The following is a 20312-nucleotide window of genomic DNA, read 5'->3' on the forward strand; positions in this document are numbered from 1 at the left end:
TTTGGTTTGCGCGTTTCATAGAAGACAGGGACACTAGACATATCTGGGTTTGGTTTGTGCGTTTCATAGCAGACAGGAACACTAGACATATCGGGGTTTGGTTTGCGCGTTTCATAGAAGACATTGACACTAGACATATCTAGGTTTGATTTCTGTGTTTCACAGAAGACAGGGACACTAGACATATCTGGGTTCGGTTTGTGTGTTGCATAGAAGACAGGGACATTAGACATATCTGGGTTTGGTTTGTGCATTTCAAAGAAGACAGGGACACTAGACATATCTGTGTTTGGTTTGTGCGTCTCATAGAATACAGGGGCACTATACATATCTGGGTTTCGTTTGTGTGTTTCATAGAAGACAGGAACACTAGACATATCTGGGTTTGGTTGTGTGTTGCACAGAAGACAGGGACACTATATATATCTGAGTTTCGTTTGTGTGTTTCATAGAAGACAGGAACACTAGACATATCTGGGTTTGGTTTGTGCGTATTATAGAAGACAGGGACACTAGATATATCTTGGTTGGTTTGTGCATTTCATAGAAGTCATGGACACTAGACATATCTGGGTTTGGTTTGGGTGTTTCTTAGAAGACAGGGACACAAGAAATATATGGGTTTGGTTTTTGCAATTCATAGAATACAAGGACATGTAGACATATCAGGGTTTGGTTTGTGTGTTTCATGGCTGGCAGGAACACTAGACATATCTGGGTTTGGTTTATGTGTTTCATAGAAGACAGGGACGCTAGACATATCTGGGTTTGGTTTGTGTGTTTCATGGAAGAAAGGAACACTAGACATATCTGGGTTTTGTTTGTGTGTTTCATAGAAGACAGGGACGCTAGACATATCTGGGTTTAGTTTGTGCGTTTCATAGAAGACAGGGACGATAGACATATCTGGGTTTTGTTTGTGTGTTTCACAGAAGACAGGGACGCTAGACATATCTGGGTTTGGTTTGTGTGTTTCATAGAAGACAGGGACGCTAGACATATCTGGGTTTGGTTTTTGTGTTTCATAAAAGACAGGAACACTAGACATATCTGGGTTTGATTTGTGCATTTCATCGAAGACAGGGACACTAGACATATCTGGGTTTGGTTTGTGTGTTTCATGAAAGACAGGAACACTAGACATATCTAGGTTTGATTTGTGCATTTCATCGAAGACAGGGACACTAGACATATCTGGGTTTAGTTTGTGTGTTTCATGGCTGGCAGGAACACTAGACACATCTGGGGTTTGTTTGTGTGTTTCATAGAAGACAGGGACGCTCGACATATCTGGGTTTGGTTTGTGTGTTTCATAGAAGACAGGGACGCTAGACATATCTGGGTTTGGTTTGTGTGTTTCATGGAAGACAGGAACACTAGACATATCTGGGTTTGGTTTGTGTGTTTCATGGAAGACAGGAACACTAGACATATCTGGGTTTTGTTTGTGTGTTTCATAGAAGACAGGGACGCTAGACATATCTGGGTTGGTTTGTGCGTTTCATAGAAGACAGGGACGATAGACATATCTGGGTTTTGTTTGTGTATTTCATAGAAGACAGGGACGCTAGACATATCTGGGATTTGTTTGTGTGTTTCATAGAAGGCAGGGACGCTAGACATATCTGGGTTTGATTTTTGTGTTTCATAGAAGACAGGGACACTAGACATATCTGGGTTTGGTTTGTGCATTTCATCGAAGACAGGGACACGAGACATATCTGGGTTTGGTTTGTGTGTTTCACGAAAGACAGGAACACTATACATATCTAGGTTTGGTTTTTGCGGTCCATAGAAGACAGGAACACTAGACATATCTGGGTTTGGTTTTTTGTGTTTCATAGAAGACAGGGACGCTAGACATATCTGGGTTTGATTTGTGCATTTCATAGAAAAGAGGGACACTAGACATATCTGGGTTTGGTTTGTGTGTTTCATAGAAGACAGAGACACTAGACATATCTGGGTTTGGTTTGCGCGTTTCATAGAAGACAGGGACACTAGACATATCTGGGTTTGGTTTGTGCGTTTCATAGCAGACAGGAACACTAGACATATCGGGGTTTGGTTTGCGCGTTTCATAGAAGACATTGACACTAGACATATCTAGGTTTGATTTCTGTGTTTCACAGAAGACAGGGACACTAGACATATCTGGGTTCGGTTTGTGTGTTGCATAGAAGACAGGGACATTAGACATATCTGGGTTTGGTTTGTGCATTTCAAAGAAGACAGGGACACTAGACATATCTGTGTTTGGTTTGTGCGTCTCATAGAATACAGGGGCACTATACATATCTGGGTTTCGTTTGTGTGTTTCATAGAAGACAGGAACACTAGACATATCTGGGTTTGGTTGTGTGTTGCACAGAAGACAGGGACACTATATATATCTGAGTTTCGTTTGTGTGTTTCATAGAAGACAGGAACACTAGACATATCTGGGTTTGGTTTGTGCGTATTATAGAAGACAGGGACACTAGATATATCTTGGTTGGTTTGTGCATTTCATAGAAGTCATGGACACTAGACATATCTGGGTTTGGTTTGGGTGTTTCTTAGAAGACAGGGACACAAGAAATATATGGGTTTGGTTTTTGCAATTCATAGAATACAAGGACATGTAGACATATCAGGGTTTGGTTTGTGTGTTTCATGGCTGGCAGGAACACTAGACATATCTGGGTTTGGTTTATGTGTTTCATAGAAGACAGGGACGCTAGACATATCTGGGTTTGGTTTGTGTGTTTCATGGAAGAAAGGAACACTAGACATATCTGGGTTTTGTTTGTGTGTTTCATAGAAGACAGGGACGCTAGACATATCTGGGTTTAGTTTGTGCGTTTCATAGAAGACAGGGACGATAGACATATCTGGGTTTTGTTTGTGTGTTTCACAGAAGACAGGGACGCTAGACATATCTGGGTTTGGTTTGTGTGTTTCATAGAAGACAGGGACGCTAGACATATCTGGGTTTGGTTTTTGTGTTTCATAAAAGACAGGAACACTAGACATATCTGGGTTTGATTTGTGCATTTCATCGAAGACAGGGACACTAGACATATCTGGGTTTGGTTTGTGTGTTTCATGAAAGACAGGAACACTAGACATATCTAGGTTTGGTTTTTGCGGTCCATAGAAGACAGGAACACTAGACATATCTGGGTTTGGTTTTTGTGTTTCATAGAAGACAGGGACGCTAGACATATCTGGGTTTGATTTGTGCATTTCATAGAAAAGAGGGACACTAGACATATCTGGGTTTGGTTTGTGTGTTTCATAGAAGACAGAGACACTACACATATCTGGGTTTGATTTGTGCGTTTCATAGAAGACAGGGACACTAGACATCTCGGTTTGGTTTGTGCATCTCATAGAAGACAGGGACACTAGACATATCTGGGTTTGGTTTGCGCGTTTCATAGAAGACAGGGACACTAGACATATCTGGGTTTGGTTTGTGCGTTTCATAGAAGACAGGAACACTAGACATATCTGGGTTTGATTTGCGCGTTTCATTGAAGACATTGACACTAGACATATCTAGGTTTGATTTCTGTGTTTCATAGAAGACAGGGACACTAGACATATTTTGGTTTGGTTTGTGCGTTTCATAGACGACAGGGACACTAGACATATCTGCGTTTGGTTGTGTGTTGCATAGAAGACAGGGACATTAGACATATCTGAGTTTGGTTTGTGTGTTTCATGGAAGACAGGAACACTAGACATATCTGGGTTTTGTTTGTGTGTTTCATAGAAGACAGGGACGCTAGACATATCTGGGTTTTGTTTGTGTGTTTCATAGAAGACAGGTGCACTATACATATCTGGGTTTGATTTGTGCATTTCATCGAAGATAGGGACACTAGTCATAGCTGGGTTTGGTTTGTGTGTTTCATGAAAGACAGGATCACTAGACATATCTGGGTTTGGTTTTTGTGTTTTATAGAAGACAGGTACGCTAGACATATCTGGGATTGATTTGTGCATTTCATAGAAGACAGAGACACTAGACATATCTGGGTTTGGTTTGTGTGTTTCATAGAAGACAGAGACACTAGACATATCTGGGTTGGATTTGTGCGTTTCATAGAAGACATGGACACTAGGCATCTGGGTTTGGTTTGTGCATCTCATAGAAGACAGGGACACTATACATATCTGGGTTTGGTTTGCGCCTTTCATAGAAGACAGGGACACTATACATATCTGGGTTTGGTTTGTGCATTTCATAGAAGACAGGAACACTAGACATATCGGGATTTGGTTTGCGCGTTTCATAGAAGACATGGACACGACATATCTAGGTTTGGTTTCTGTGTTTCCTAGAAGACAGGGACACTAGACATATCTTGGTTTGGTTTGTGCGTTTCATAGAAGACAGGGACACTAGACATATCTGGGTTTGGTTTGTGTGTTTCATAGAAGACAGGTACACTAGACATATCTGAGTTCGGTTTGTGAGTTTCATAGAAGACAGGGATATTAGACATATCTGGGTTTGGTTTGTGCGTTTTATAAAAGACATGGACACTAGATATATCTGGGTTTGGTTTGTGCATTTCATAGAAGACAGGAACATTGGACATATCTGGGTTTGGTTTGTGCATTTCATAGAAGACAGGAACACTAGACATATCGGGATTTGGTTTGCGCGTTTCATAGAAGACATGGACACGACATATCTAGGTTTGGTTTCTGTGTTTCCTAGAAGACAGGGACACTAGACATATCTTGGTTTGGTTTGTGCGTTTCATAGAAGACAGGGACACTAGACATATCTGGGTTTGGTTTGTGTGTTTCATAGAAGACAGGTACACTAGACATATCTGAGTTCGGTTTGTGAGTTTCATAGAAGACAGGGATATTAGACATATCTGGATTTGGTTTGTGCGTTTTATAAAAGACATGGACACTAGATATATCTGGGTTTGGTTTGTGCATTTCATAGAAGACAGGAACATTGGACATATCTGGGTTTGGTTTGTGCATTTCATGGAAGACAGGAACACTAGACATATCTGGGTTTGGTTTTTGCGTTTCATTGAAGACAGGAGCTCTATACATATCTGAGTTTGGTATGTGTGTTTCATGGAAGACAGGGACACTAGACATGGCAGGGGTAATTTTACAACGTGCATCATACTCATACTCCTTCTTTTAACCTTTTCGCTACCAAACTTTCTCGCCTAAATTTGTCTGCACCTTTTTCCTATATTCTTCAAATATTCTGGAAATGAACCCTAACTTTAGAACCAACACAATTTGAGTTAATTTTTTACTCAGAAAATGTGGCTAAATTGCACACTATAAATAAACAGGATTATTTAGTGAATTGTCGATGGAAAGAGGGAACCTGTGGTGAAAAGGTTATTTGAATTGCTCTTTCTAATTTGATGTCGATTTACTAAATGATACCCTAGCCAAAATACAAAATATACCAGATGCCACATAGCCTGACATGTTGGCGTGAGTGGTGCCTTCGATGGCCGAACGGCATCAGGCCTAACAGAACAGTGTATGTCTCGTCGGCATTATTAATACTGTGAATACGCAAAGTTCACGTCTTCTTGCATTGAGTTTCAATGAATATATTCATTTTGGTGGTCATGGTGTTTGCATTGTCGGCAAAAATCACAGACTGTTTTTAACAAGATGGTAATTGTGGGGAAATAAAATCTGCCGAGAATGGTTATATGGACTTTAATTAATCAGGACTATGTACAACTCAAAGTTTCATTGGGACCTGTTGATTGTTCTTTCAGATATTATTGGAATAACTCGAAATTGACTAATCGCTATAGAAATTAGTTAATTAAAATTCCCGACTAGTTAGATCAAAGCGTTATTACAGATTATCTATGTACCAAGCCTCATTGAAGTTGTTCTTGAAATATACCAAAAATGCCAAACATTGTCATTCCAGCTCAGCAGCCAATTACAGACAGTCTTAAAATTAGATAATAATTTCGGTTTCAAATACACCGGGACAATGTTCTATGTTCTTCGTGTAATTATGTGTTCGTATTTAAGGGTTTATTTCCAAACAAAAACGATGAATTCGGCCGAATTATGTTATCGGTTGGCTTAATATTACCCCCAATAGATCATACTTCTGTGAAATATTTTTGTCATGATTTGTAGGAATCTGAAAAACGCGTTTCACAACTTGTCTCTTATTTGTTTTATGCCGCATTCAAGGTGGCGGCCTCCATATAGTAAATATCGCATATATGTTATTATCACGTGTGTGCAAGCTGACTGTAATCCCCATGTGGAGTGGTTGCCTGTCGTTCTTTGTGGGGCATGGAATCGTATAGCCAGCAGCCGGTCCTTGTAAAGTCTACTTGACTTTGTATTCAAAAGAATAAAGATCGTACACAAGATTGACCTTAGGCAATGCCAGACAGTAATATTTTAAGGAGGAGCCGTAGCTCTTGCAATACAAGGGGCAATGTATACAAGGCACTAACGTTACACATTTCCCTTTTTCAAGTGTTTGGTCTTAATAGACAAAACAAAGTGTTCAGTAAAGAGTTCATATAGTGTTCATCAAGAAATGCGAATAAGAACGAATAAACTTATATAAATTCGAGAACTAACTCTAATATATGTAACACATTGTAAAGTCCATCAAGTGGCAACATAATCTCTTAGGTACTTTAGTGGTCTTGATGTTCTACCACTACGCGTTACTGGATAGTCAATTGTTCCAGGAGACGCTCTGTTGTTCCTGCTTATTGCTGGATTACTTATCTATAGTATTTGTTGCTGCGGTGCAGTATTTTTCACTGGCGATATCGTAGCTCTCGTTGGCATTTCTTTGTCTACCTCGGTTAGTTGAGATGGAGTTGACACACTCATGTCTGTATCTGTTTGGTTAGAATTAAATGGTTGCCTTGAATTTCTGAGATGTCTTCTATTGTGGACTCTTCTATCTTCTGTTCTAATGTCATATGATTTTACATCGACACTGATCATGCGCTTTTGGCCTCATACGTACTATTTCTCCTTCCTTCAAACTAGGTAGTTCTTTCACCCCACGATTGTAGTACTGACATTGTACTTGTTTTTTTCATATAGTTTGGAGGATACTTTCTCAGTATTTCTGGTCTTAGCAGTAGACGAGCTGTTGGTAGCCATGTTTTTGTGTGTCTACCACATAAATGTTGTATAGGAAATGTTCCCATTCCTTCACTTGGTGTGTTTCTCCAATTAAGTAGTTCGAGGTATTCGTTTCTGCATACTTTGACTTCTTCATTAATAATTTGGCTGTTTTTACGGCATTCTCTACTTTACCATTACTTTGTGGATATTCCAGGGAGCTGGTAATAAGTTCAAATTCATAGTCTTTGGCGACATCGCGAAAATATTTAGAGTTGTATGGTATATTATCACTGTAGTACTGATTTGGTATGCAGTGTACTGAGAAATGACGTTTGGTTCTCTTGATAATTTCAGCTGCAGTTTTCTCATACAAGCGCAATCTCAAAGTAATTGGAGTAATCCATAGTTATGAGTCTCTTTTGTTGAATGTTAGAATGTCTGAGGCAATATTTTTCCAAAGACGTTCTGGTATACCATGACTTATCATTGGTTCCTTCTGTTGATTATTTTGGTATGTATTGCATGTTTCACACTTTGAGATGAAATCGGTGAGGTCTTCTTCATCCCTGGCCAATATACGACTTCTCTTGCTCTTCTTAGGCAACTCTGAATTCCATTATGAGAGCTGTGTAGTTTCTCTCTAATCATTGGTCTCAAACTAGTTGGTATTACACATCTGAGACCTTTGAACACTACACCATCTTCCATGGCTAATTCAGAACGGCAGTCATAGTAGACATGTAGTTCGGCTGGCAAATGGCGTTTGTCATCAGGCCATCCCTTCAGTATAACTTCCTTCAATGACTGTAAAGTTATATCTTTGCTAGTCTCTTGTTGAATCTGTCTGAGCTGTGGCTCTGAGATAGGAAGAAAGTCAACTACATGAATGCTTTCTATTTCTTCTTCAACTTCTGATCTATCTATGTCCTGTAGTGAAGCCCGTGAGAGTGTCTGCGAAGTACATTTCCCCACCACATCTGTAGCAAATCTCTACATCATAAGCGTGAAGTCTTAGCAGCAATCTTTGTAAGCACTTTGGAGCTGAAGCTAACGGTTTGTTGTATATGAATACTAGTGGTTTATGATCAGTCCACAGAAGTATTTTCCTTCCATACACATACTGGTGGTTTCGCTCCATTCCAAATACTTGAGCTAATAGTTCCTTTACAATCAGTGAATATTTCTGCTCGGTACTGGTTAAAGCTCTGCTCGCGTAAGTTACTGGCTGACCATTTTGCATTAATACAATTCCTAGGCCTTTTGAAGATGTATCATCTTGTCCTTCCGTTGGCTCATCTGATTTGAAGTACTTCATGACAGGAGCAGTAGAGACTGTTTCCTTCATTTTCTCAAATGCTTCATCTTGTTCTTGAGACCAATTTCACTCCACATCTTTGTATGTTAGTCTTCTCATTGGTTCACAGATGTCTGGCAGGTCTTTGAGGAATTTGGTTAAGTATTTAATCATACCGATGATTCTTTGCACTCCTGCAATATCTGTAGGTTTCTCCATCTCCTGTATGGCCTTCACTTTATTTGGATCTGGTTTTAAACCTTCTTTTGTCAAAGAATGTCCGATCTCATCACTCAAGTTGAAATTTCTCTTTGTTTAACTTAATGTTTTTCTCTGCGTCTTTCAAGCAGATTTATCATATTTCTATCATGATCCACGTTTGCTTCCTCAGCAGTTTCACCACGTCCTGTTATTAGTAAGTCGTCGGCTATCTTATATACACCAGATAGATGTTCTAGGTTCTGATCTAGTTTCGTTTCAAAGTTCTCTGGTGCTGGAGTAATTCCGAATGGCATTCTTAAGTAACAGTATCTGCCCCATGGCGTCTGAAATGTAGTGAGTAAACTTGACTCATCATCTAGCTCTAACTGTAAAAATCCATCTTTGAGATCAGCTTTACTAAAGACTTTAGTATTTGCTAGATCTGGGAGAACGTCTTTGATCACTGATAGTGAATAGTGACTTTTTTCAATGCTTTGTTAAGATGCTCTGGGTCAACACAAAGTCGAAGCAATCCATTCGACTTCTTGACAATGACTAAATTTGATACCCAATCTGTTGGCTCTGTAACTTTCCTAATGACACCAAGGTTTTCAAGACGACTTAATTCATCTTTGAGTTTCTCCCTAATGGCTATAGGTACTCGACAAAGAGGCATTACAACTGGAGTAACAGACTTGTCTAATTCTAAGTGCAATTTACCATCCATCCTGTCTAATCCTTGGAATACATAACCATAGGATTCCATTATTTGATCCTTACTTAGTCCACTATTCCTTTTTGTCTCTTCAATTTGGAGTATATTCTCAAACTGGACTGTGAGTAGCTTCATTTCCTGTGATGCACGATACCCTATTTGATATTTCCTGTCAGTCTTTGGGTTATGTATATTTACTTTCCATGTACCTATAACTAACATGTTTGTCTTGCTATACATGGTGAGATTATATTTGGTTGTCTATTCTAGTCCCATTTTGGTACATATTTCTCAGGTAGTACATTGCATGTAGCTCCGCTATCAATTTGCATCTGGACTGGTTTACCTTTTATTTCCATTGTAGCCTTTATTTTGGTTACATGCGGTGATTTGTTTATTACATTCACTTCATAGTTGTGTTCTAGAGTCAAGATCTCTTCATCAAACTCAGACGTGTCGCTGTATTTAGGGTCATTGCCTGTGCTAACAACATGTACTATCTTTTTGTTTTTCTTGGCTCAAACCTGTTACCTTCACATTTTTCGGCGAAGTGATTCTTTTTCTTACATGCTGAACAAACTTTTCCATATGCTGGACACTTTCATTTATTCCTCTCATGTCTTCGTCCACAGAATTTACAGTTATTGACAATGTTAGAACTTTGAGTTGTTTGTTTATTAGGCTTATTTCTCTTCTTCACAAAGTGTAATTGTTCTTGCTCAGTTGTCCCACCCATGGCTTTCACTTGAACCGATGTAGCTTCTGAGGCTTTACAAATGTCTACATTTTGACAGTGTTAAATTCGATTCTTGTAGTAGTTTGCGTCTAACCGTATTACTTTGGATATCACACACAATTCTGTCACGTGCCATCTCTTCTGCCAGTGTACCATAGTTACAAGTAGCAACCAAGGTTCGTAATTTTGTTACACATGCATCAATATCTTCATCTGGCTGTTTATTGTTATGATTGTTGAACATATAGCGTTCATATATCACATTGGGTTTTCCTATGCAATAGGTTGTCCACAGTTCAATCATTCTAGCTATGTTCTCCTTTTCACCTTCATTTTCATAAGGCAGACTATTTCTAACGCGTCTAGGCCTATACATGTGATGAACGTAGCAACTCTGCACTTGTCGTCTTTCTTATCAAGGTTGGTTACAATTTCGTATGCATCCCAAATATGTTTCCATTTCTTCCAATTTTTGGCAAGAATACCCTTCAATTCAAGTTTTGGAAGCAGTGGAACATTATATATAAAGTTCCATGAATGGGGAACATTTTCTTGTGCTTGATTATCCGCCATACTTGAAATTTATGAGGTCTAAACTCGGAAAACTTATCTGCATTCACTGAGCATCAGTTTAAAACTCAGCGATTCAATTTCAGTCCGATATGGATTTCTGGGTTACAAAACGTCCCTTTGTGCATTCATTCAGCAACAAGATCACTTCTGACACCATGTGAAGTCTACTTGACTTTGTATTCAAAAGAGAAAAGATCGTACACAAGATTGACCTCAGGCAATGCCCGACAGTAATATTTTCTACTGACAACGCATGCGTAATTGAACATACCAATACATAAGGAGGAGCCGTAGCTCTTGCAATACAAGGGCATTGTATACGAGGCACTAACGTTACAGTCATTAAAGCTTGTCCTGAGACTGTTATTTAAATTAAGGTATTTAGTAAACCATTTCTTTTACCGAAGGTTGTATATATTTGTATGTAATTTGTATATTTATTGTTGTATTCATCGCGTTCAATTTGAACACCTGGCTACCGCCACGTCGGAGCTTGCAAATATCTGTACCGTATTTCTATGCCATGCTTTGTAAACTCGTCCTTTTTTATGTTTTATCTGACAACGTTGAATGATGTCGTTACTCGATTTTGTAGTGAAACATATATAATTTATATTTATTGAACTGTATATTTATGTCGCTATTTCCACCATGTGTCATTCGAAATTTGACACGTGGAAAATGGTGTTGTTCTTAAAGCTTGCTCTGAGTCTGTATTTTGAATTCAGTTGCAGAATTGTCGGGCTATATTTTTGCGCCGTAATGGGACGTGCCATGTAGGGGAAATTGGTAAACTCGAAACAAGTATAATCAGGATTCCGGAGTTGGCTACAAACAACCATGTTGTTAAGCTGGATAACTACCTTGCTGCCGCAATTATTGCCGATATATGACGAGATTATAGTGAACTGTAGTGATTTGTTAATTGTATTTTATTATATTTTTATTAAATGTATCTGTGAATATGTGTTGCCTAATTACTATGATCAGCGGGTTCTATCGGCGGTGTACCTGTGTGCATTATACCGCAATTCAGGCGCCACTGTTTTGCATATTGTTACATAACAGTCTTTTGCCATTATTGGTTGTTAATTGTCGTGTATACGTTACACAGGTGAGTGTACCTGAAGTATTCGGAGATAAATTGAGTTGATTTGATTTGGCCACTGTAGTCTAACTTGGTGGTTACCAACAAGGCAATCTGATTAAAATCCGATGTAGGTATGAGGCTCCAATTTTTTTTTTTAAATATTTTTTGATAACCCTTTATATTATACTTATTTGTATTTTAGTTTGATTATGTCGATTTTTTGTTTTTTCTTGCGTTAATCAGTTCTTAGAAAATCGTGTCCCAGTCGCCTCTCACTACATCTGACTTAATGCCTATACAAATCTCGTACTACGAGATCAGTTTTCGACGAGTTTTGTCGACCAATCATAGTGCGGCTTACAAAAATAGCTGTCTGACTTTGCGCATGCGCCAGACTCATCGTTCCTGGTTATTTCAAGATGGCTGCAAGTAATGTTAGAACCGATGTGAAATCAATAGAGGATTCCGAATTCGGGGTGAATTTTAGTCACTTTTACAAAAAACTTAATTATCTTTTGTGAGCAATCACGCTTGATGTATGTAATTCATTTGAGATAATTCGGATTTCAACTTTGATGACCTTGTTTTACTGCAGGTGAGGCGGCGTTACTCGATCATGTTAACCAGTCGCCTTCGACGCAATATAACTTATAAGCCATACGTGCATGTTGTTTCGACTCTATACTGATACAGTCATCACGATCTAACTATTGCATTATGAGTTAATGTATTACGACCAGGCAATGTTTTTGTGAGTCTATGATATAGCTATGGCTTTCATGACAGTAATTTTCGTATTTGTATTTAGCCTTTCCACGACATCCCCCGTTAAACGGTCCGAGCGCATGTGACGCATGTGAGTAACAGTAACAGTTTTGTCTTCATGCCGCGACTGGGACCTATATGCATGAACAAGTAACGTGAATAATTTATTTGCCGAGTCATTTTTTTTATTGGGATATATTAAATGTGCACATATTCTTTTTATTTAAGGTGTACAAGAAGGAGGCATTAACACATATGTTATCAAAAAACAATGTCCTAGCCATCCCGCCAACTGGATTTGGTTAAATCACTAATCTACCCATGTATAATTCAGAAACCTGGTTCTATTATCATAGTTTATCCTGTGGTTTCATTAATGAAAGTTTAGGTAAATTTCCACTCAACATTAAATTCATAGTTTGCATTATGTGTGTTATAAATTGTAGAAGTTCATGTTGAATGGTCGATGGAATACGGTTTTAAAGTGGCTTAGCCACTCATTTCATATTTTCTGATAAAATGTGAATATTTTTAATGTAGGATATATTCCCCCACCACTGCATGTGTACAGAGCTGTGTTGGTTCATTAAGTTATTTGGGCAATTCATTATAAAAGTGCTCATTCTAACAAAATTTCAGTGTACATGTTTTACTATTTTCAAAATCAGGAAATGATTAGATTTGGAGTCCTAACTTGTACACGTTTACCTTCAAATGATAATTTCTGTGATCTGTTTTGTAGTGGTGAAAAACCAGATGACAGCCAAAAAAGCAGGTGCAAGACTCAACAAAGTGCATTCAAGGAATTTTTCCAGCATGTTGGGGAACTACGCTGTTTTACCTGATGTTACAGTCCTTACACTGACCACAAAGTCTCTACAGACCCAGTTGAAAGACAGTCTCACTACATTATTCCAGATTGCAAGACTATAAACATTTGCCCAAATAGGGAACATTGGATTGTCAGTCGTAAAGACTCCTAGGGACAGTACATCCATATTTTATTGGATGGTTGACAGACTAAGAGAAAAGAAAGATACTTTCCAACAGACAATTACTTATTGTTCATTAGCTCTTTATCATTATTTCAAAGACGAGTATTCCCAGTCAGTTTTTTATGCGAATGTACTATAAGGAAACTGATAGTATTGTACAAGAATCACATCCAAAAGAAATAGCTGAAGTGTCCATTTAAAGTTTGAGATTAATATTCTGCCAAACAGCCTTTTGTATGGGCATTTTTATCAAAACAACTCATGTACTCCATTTTGATCCCTCTTTCGATAGTGAAAATTATAATACAGGGGTAGGGTTGAGTTGGTAGAGATGATGGACCATCTCAGCAGTCTTGTTTTATCATGTAAATTAACAAAATATATAATAAATGTAACAGTATGTAGGAGGGTTAATTTATTTGAAGATTTTGCATCAAATGAAGACATCAGTGACATGAAGAGCAATAAACCACATCACCTAAATAAGTGACACGTTGGTCAATGTCATGAAACATAGCATATATTTACAGGTATATTAAGCCATTATTTTTTTCCAGCTGTTTTCATAAGCATAACATGTTCATCTGCTTAAATAACCAAATTGACAGAACAAGGTTTATTTTAGTATCAATAAATATTTATTTCTCAAAAAAAATATGTTCATCAATCACTAATTTACTGAAAATACTCGTATAAAAATAAAAGTATTTGGCAGCTATTCATCACATTTTTAGAATTAAAATTTTTGTTGTTGCTAAGTCAACAGGAATATGTGGCCAACTACTATTACCGGTAGTTAATTGTGATGGTACTGTTTATCAAAATAGCACAACTATTCCAAAATGCCTGTTGAGAATCTTGGTTAATCAACAAATTGATAGATACTAAAGATATCTGGTGGATTTTTTTCTTTGTGTGACCAAAGATATAAACTAAGAAATTCAAAAACACCGACTAAAAAATAGATGGATTCAAGAACAATGAAGTCATCAATAATTATAAAAAAAACAGAACTGGTATGAAAAAAAAAATATAGTACAGCATCATCATCATAGGGAGTTAGATAGTAGACGTGCTGCAGGAGAAATAGGGCTGGTCATCAGTAGAGGGAAAATAATTAACAAACATTCAACTAATTTTACGAGAACCAAGTCTCAGGATGTCCATGCAGTATCCCAAGACCAACCCTTTCGCTCCGGTGAAGACTAAGATATTAGAACCTAATAATGTTAATATTGTAAAAAGTACTGTAAATAAGTTGAAAATTTATTATACGAATGCTGATAGTATACTAAATAAGATGGATGAACTTTGTGTTGTTATTGGGGAAAGCGATCCTGATATTGTAATTATTACAGAAATGTTTTCAAAGAATTTTGATGCTGATGAGACTCATATGTTTGAATATACTTTACCTGGTTATGACTGTTGGTGTGGAACTATTAGGAAGCATTCTCGTGGTGTTGGGATTTATGCTAAACATGGACTACCAATTACCCCCTGTTCAGAAATTAATGAGCACTGCTTCAAAGAACATGTATGGTGTAAAGTTCAGTTAAATAATGGAAGTAACTTGTTACTGGGAGCTATTTATCGAAGCCCAAATTCTGATGATAATAACACTGAGTTGATCTTTTAAATAACTGCTGTCTAACTTCAAATAGTATTTGTATTGTTGGAGATTTTAATTTTCCAACCATCTGCTGGGATAGTTGGACTACATCAAGAAGTGAGAATCATATATCCTTTCAGTTTATTGAATGTGTTCGGGATAATTATTTACAGCAATTATTATCAAAACCTACCCGTTATAGGGATGGGCAGATTCCTAGGTTACTATACTTGTTGTTTATAGATAATGAGCATAATGCTGAGAATATTATATATGGTAATCCCATTGGACTTAGTGATCATGTTTCTATAATGTTTGAATTGAAGTATTCTTATTTCATGAATAATAATAATGCTGTTCATTATAATTTTTATAGATAGATATAATGAAGCTAGAGTTATACTTGGAGTGTTGACTGGAGTATTTTGGAGACCCTGGATATTAATAATGGATGGAATATGTTTGATGAGAAGATGAAAAATTGCATTCAACGTGTGATCCCAATTTCTAAGTCTATTGGTAGGAAAAAACCTTTATGGATGGATAATAAGGCACTGAGGGCTGTTAAAAAGAAATACAAATCTTGGAAAAGATACACTTATACTAGAAGTTACAATGACTATGCCACTTACTGTGGCGACAGAAATAAGGCTTCAAGGGCAACAAGGTTTGCAAACACTAGATATGAGCAAGGACTAGTGGATTGTATTGGGGAAAATCACAAAGCATTTTAGAAGTATGTGGGTGAAAAAATAAATATTAGATCAGAAATACCAGATGTAATGGACAGTAATGGAATCATGCACTCAGATTCTGTAAAGAAAACAAACATTTTAAATGATTTCTTCATGATCAGTTCTGTGTTCATCAATGAACCAGATGGAGAGCTTCCTGGTGTTGAGTATTTCTTTGAGGGTACTTGCAAATGTCATGTGAATTTTACAAAGGAAGATGTACGTGAACTTTTATCGAGCTTAGATGTATCCAAGTCATCTGGACCTGATAATTTTCATCCTAGATTTCTTAAAGAGGTGGCAAATGTCATCTATGAACCCTTATTTGTTATCTTCCGAAAATCCATTGGCGAAGGTACTGTTCCAAGTGCGTGGAAAGAGGCTAATGTTACTTGTATTTTCAAGAAGGGTAATAGGTCTGATCCTGGAAACTACCGACCTGTCAGTTTAACGTCTGTGATTTGTAAACTCTTAGAAAAGCTTGTGAGATCAGCTGTTATGAGTCATATGGAAGTAAATAACTTACTAACTAATTGTCAGTTTGGTACTATTTTCCAGCTTCTAACAGTTTTGGAGGATTGGACTTATGCTATGGACAGAGGTGCACAAGTGGATGTGATTTATTTCGATTTTCGATATAAATGGTAAATTTTCTGGTTGGTTACCTGTGGTGAGTGGCATACCGCAAGGTAGTGTTCTGGGACCAATTCATTTTGTACTTTTTATTAATGATCTGCCAGATGTGGTTAAGTCAGTGTGTAAACTCTTTGCGGATAACACTAAGTTATACAAGTGCATTTTTAGTCATCTGGACCAAATAGAACTTCAGAATGATATTTTTAATCTTTGTGAGTGGTCAAGAAAATGGTTATTAGAATTTCATGTTAAAAAGTGTAAGGTGATGCAGTTTGCCAAGAAGAACTTTGATGATTATAGTTATAGTATGCGTAGCAAAGAAGGTATTGTGTTCCCTATTGATATGGTTAATGAAGAAAAGGATCTTGGTATTGTATTCCAGGACGTATCTTAAATTTAGTAAACATATTGCTAAAGTTGTGAATAGTGCTAAAGTTGTGAATAGTGCTAATAGAATGTGTGGTCTTATCAAGCGTTGCTTTAGGCATTTGGACCAATCATCATTTACTAAATTGTACAAGGCATTGGTGAGGCCCCACCTTGATTATGGTGATAGCGAATGGTACCCCATTACAAAGCAAGATAAGAGATCTGTTGAAAATGTCCAAAGAAGATTCACTCGCTGTGTAACTGGGTTGAGTGATTTATCGTATGAGGGAAGGTTATCTGCATTGAATCTACCTATGCTGGATTATAGAAGACATAGAGGGGATATGATACTAGTCTTTAAGATCTTGAATGGACATTGTGATGTTGACCCAGCTGTGTTTTTTGAGTTATCTTCATCTGTAACCAGAGGTCACAGGTGGAAGCTAATCAAAACACGTTGCTACAAATCCATTCGTCATAACTTCTTTTCTACACGTATTGTCAATGATTGGAATGCACTACCTGAGTTCATTGTAGACAGTAATAGTATTGATTCGTTCAAACGTAAACTCAATAAATTATGGATATCACGCAGATTTGACACATCGTCAATTTATTATTATATTATACCAGTATATTGATGGTGTTAATCCATTGATTTGATTGGTCCAAACACAAAATTTGCATATGCAATCCATGGTATATTGGCTGATAATGCACGGCTAAACCAAGTGGCCCTGGAACATGAATTGACTACAGGTTTAATACGGAAATACATAAAACCGGTATTATTTGATTTTTAGGGAAATATAGTGGTTGAATTTTGGAAGAATATTGAAAAAAATACTGAATTAAAAACATCTGAAAAGTTATATAACTATAATATTGCTTTTTGTTAATGGTGGGATCCAAGTTGTGAGCGTCGGTCGTTGGGTGATTGTCGTTCGCCACACAAACCTAAACCACCGTCCCTCAACACCGTGAGGTGCCTACACGAACGCCAGAACGCTATGTTCTCAGTGTTGTTACTTTGAGATGGATTGCGAACTTCCAACAAAGAAAACATGATCTTTAAGTACAAGATATAATTGAGGGATTTAATGACATAAAAATGCAAAAAACTATGAGTCACAGGCAAAAATGTATGCCACCAATAACAACCGGTGTCCGGTAGCGGCAGCTGACAAAATTGCAGTGCACCCGGGTAATTGCCATCTGTTTCAAAAAACACGGGACAACGCAGGATTCGACGACGATGGTATTGTAATTCTCCACTATGTGTAAATAAATTACAGGAGATGTTGAAGGTAATTTCGAAAGCTACAGATTTGTGCCGAGTGTACACCAACCACTGTATTAGAGCGACGGCGTACAAAGTCTTTCGGCCGGAGTTGAGACAAGGCATATCATGTACGTGTCACAAAAACGGTGCGAAAATCCGATCTTACACCATCAAACTTATCCCAGAACAACGACAAAACTTGTCAGTCATACTGTCACAAAACTTTGGTTATACCAAAGGTATCCAGGTCAGATGTTGGAACTGAGGTCGCTGTGCCGGTCGCCGTACATGATACACCGCGTCCCGCCGCGTCTCAAATTTCGGTCGAACCAAGTACCGCTGAACGTCAAATATCCACAGTTACAAGTAGTATGATGAGTCACAAAACCGGTTTATTTCACAACTGTACTTTCAATGGGCAAATTATAATCCAAATTGTACAAAAACCGGAATTAAAACGTGGAAAATCCGTTGTTTAAATGATCCAAACTGTACACGACCCTGTATTTCAAATCGCGTTGTGCGTCAGTAAAAGGTCAGAAAGGTAATCCTTTGTTATGCTAATTTGTGTGTTTACGCTGCTCTATTCAACGTGGATAATGTTTCTTTTTCATGTGGAATAAAAATTAGTTTGTATTCAATTTGAACTGTGTTGCGCATGTAATTTTTGTATGCATTCAGCGTACAACTACATACTATTCTTATAAATATTCATGTTCAAGGGCCATAATCATGATCTTTTAGTAGATGAAAGTAAACTCTTTTTTTACTAGTTTTATCGAATTGTCAATATACTGGTATAATATAATAGCAATAACCCCCGCCGAAGGCGGGTATACCACGAGATATTGCACAATTCACGACATATATGCACGAGCCGCAGGCGAGTGCATATATGGAGTGAATTGTGCAATATCAAGTGGTATACCCAACTTCGGCGGGGGTTATTGCTATTATATTATACCAGTATATTGACAATTCGATAAAACTAGTAAAAAAAGAGATATTGCACAATTCACGACATATATGCACGAGCCGCAGGCGAGTGCATATATGGAGTGAATTGTGCAATATCAAGTGGTATACCCAACTTCGGCGGGGGTTATTGCTTAAATATTCAGCTGACCAAATTGAACAAATTTGTGGGGACAACAAGCCATAATGGGCTTATTTTATTCCCCGAAGATTCCAGTAAACATTCCAGTAAACAAGAGTTGGTGAAAAAAAGGACACTGTGCTTGCAGCCTCTCAGCTGAGATAGCTGTGCTGTTAGCAATGCACATCAATAAATACATTATAGGCGGTTAGCATAAATATTATGTAAATTATATAAATAAATACTGTCGACACGCGAATACGATTAGTTTGTTTCTAAAACTGAATCCACAAACAACACATTCATCTGACCTGGAGGATAATTGTTTCTGGGGTCTTGACGCAGTCTAGAGAGAGTCTTGGGTCAGTCTTGCGATAGTCTTATAGAGTTGAAACGTATTTCGTTGTGTGTGTCTTATTTGACTGTAAAGCTTAAGTGACTTTCCCGATCCCGTACCTCAAGGGGACGCTATAGAGAGACGAGCCGCTATTCTCCCCTGACACGTGTGGAGAACCTCAGAGGAGAAGAATTATCACCGTGATACCGGATCACCGACGCCGATCCAGAGGCAAAAAATAACATTACTGGCACATGTAATTCATCTGCCACCAAACAGAAATGTAATACAATCAAGGCAAATGCTACTTACTTGTTATTTTAGACAACGATCCATCATCGAAAAAACTGCCTTGTTAATAAGTTGTATGAGGTCCAGTTCATACAAAAGTAGCTGCCGTACGCCGCCATGTTTTCAGTCATGCTCAGGCGCGTTTGTAACCCGTGATCTGATTGGCTGGTTCCTGGGCGACAGTTGTACGAGATTTGTATAGGCATTGAGTCTGATGTAGTTAGAGGCGACTGGGACACGATTTTCTAAGAACTGATTAACGGCAAGAACAACCAAAAAATCGACATATTCAAACTAAAATACAAATAAATATCTTATAAAGGGTTATCAAAAAAAAAAATAATTAAAAAAAAAAAAAAAAAAAATTGAAGCCTCATACCTACATCGGATTTTAATCAGATTGCCAACAAGGTGGACCTGGTTTTGTTACAATTAGTCGATACATTCTCTTTTGGTGACGTTCACTCGGCATGGAT

At 37.7% G+C, this 20312-nt stretch overlaps 2 protein-coding genes across 2 annotated transcripts in view; both read right to left on the reverse strand.

Annotated features, from left to right (window-relative positions):
* The window catches only part of LOC100367510 (F-box only protein 36-like), a 141134-nt gene extending 121197 nt beyond the window's left edge, over nt 1-19937 (reverse strand). Inside the window, exon 1 of the mRNA XM_085498645.1 lies at nt 19858-19937. The gene's annotated coding sequence lies outside the window, so the exon portion shown is untranslated. The remainder of the gene's footprint in view (nt 1-19857) is intronic.
* Nucleotides 7594-8455, reverse strand: LOC146750343 (uncharacterized). Its single transcript, XM_085496872.1, has 2 exons — nt 8258-8455; nt 7594-8100 (listed from the first exon to the last, which is right to left on the reverse strand). The coding sequence occupies exons 1-2, from the start codon at nt 8453-8455 to the stop codon at nt 7594-7596; spliced, it is 705 nt and encodes a 234-aa protein (XP_085352998.1).
* Nucleotides 19938-20312: the final 375 nt, after the last annotated feature.

The sequence above is a fragment of the Saccoglossus kowalevskii genome, chromosome 1, assembly GCF_978046115.1.
Source record: "Saccoglossus kowalevskii chromosome 1, keSacKowa6.1, whole genome shotgun sequence".
In the NCBI taxonomy this organism is placed as follows: Eukaryota; Metazoa; Hemichordata; class Enteropneusta; family Harrimaniidae; genus Saccoglossus; species Saccoglossus kowalevskii.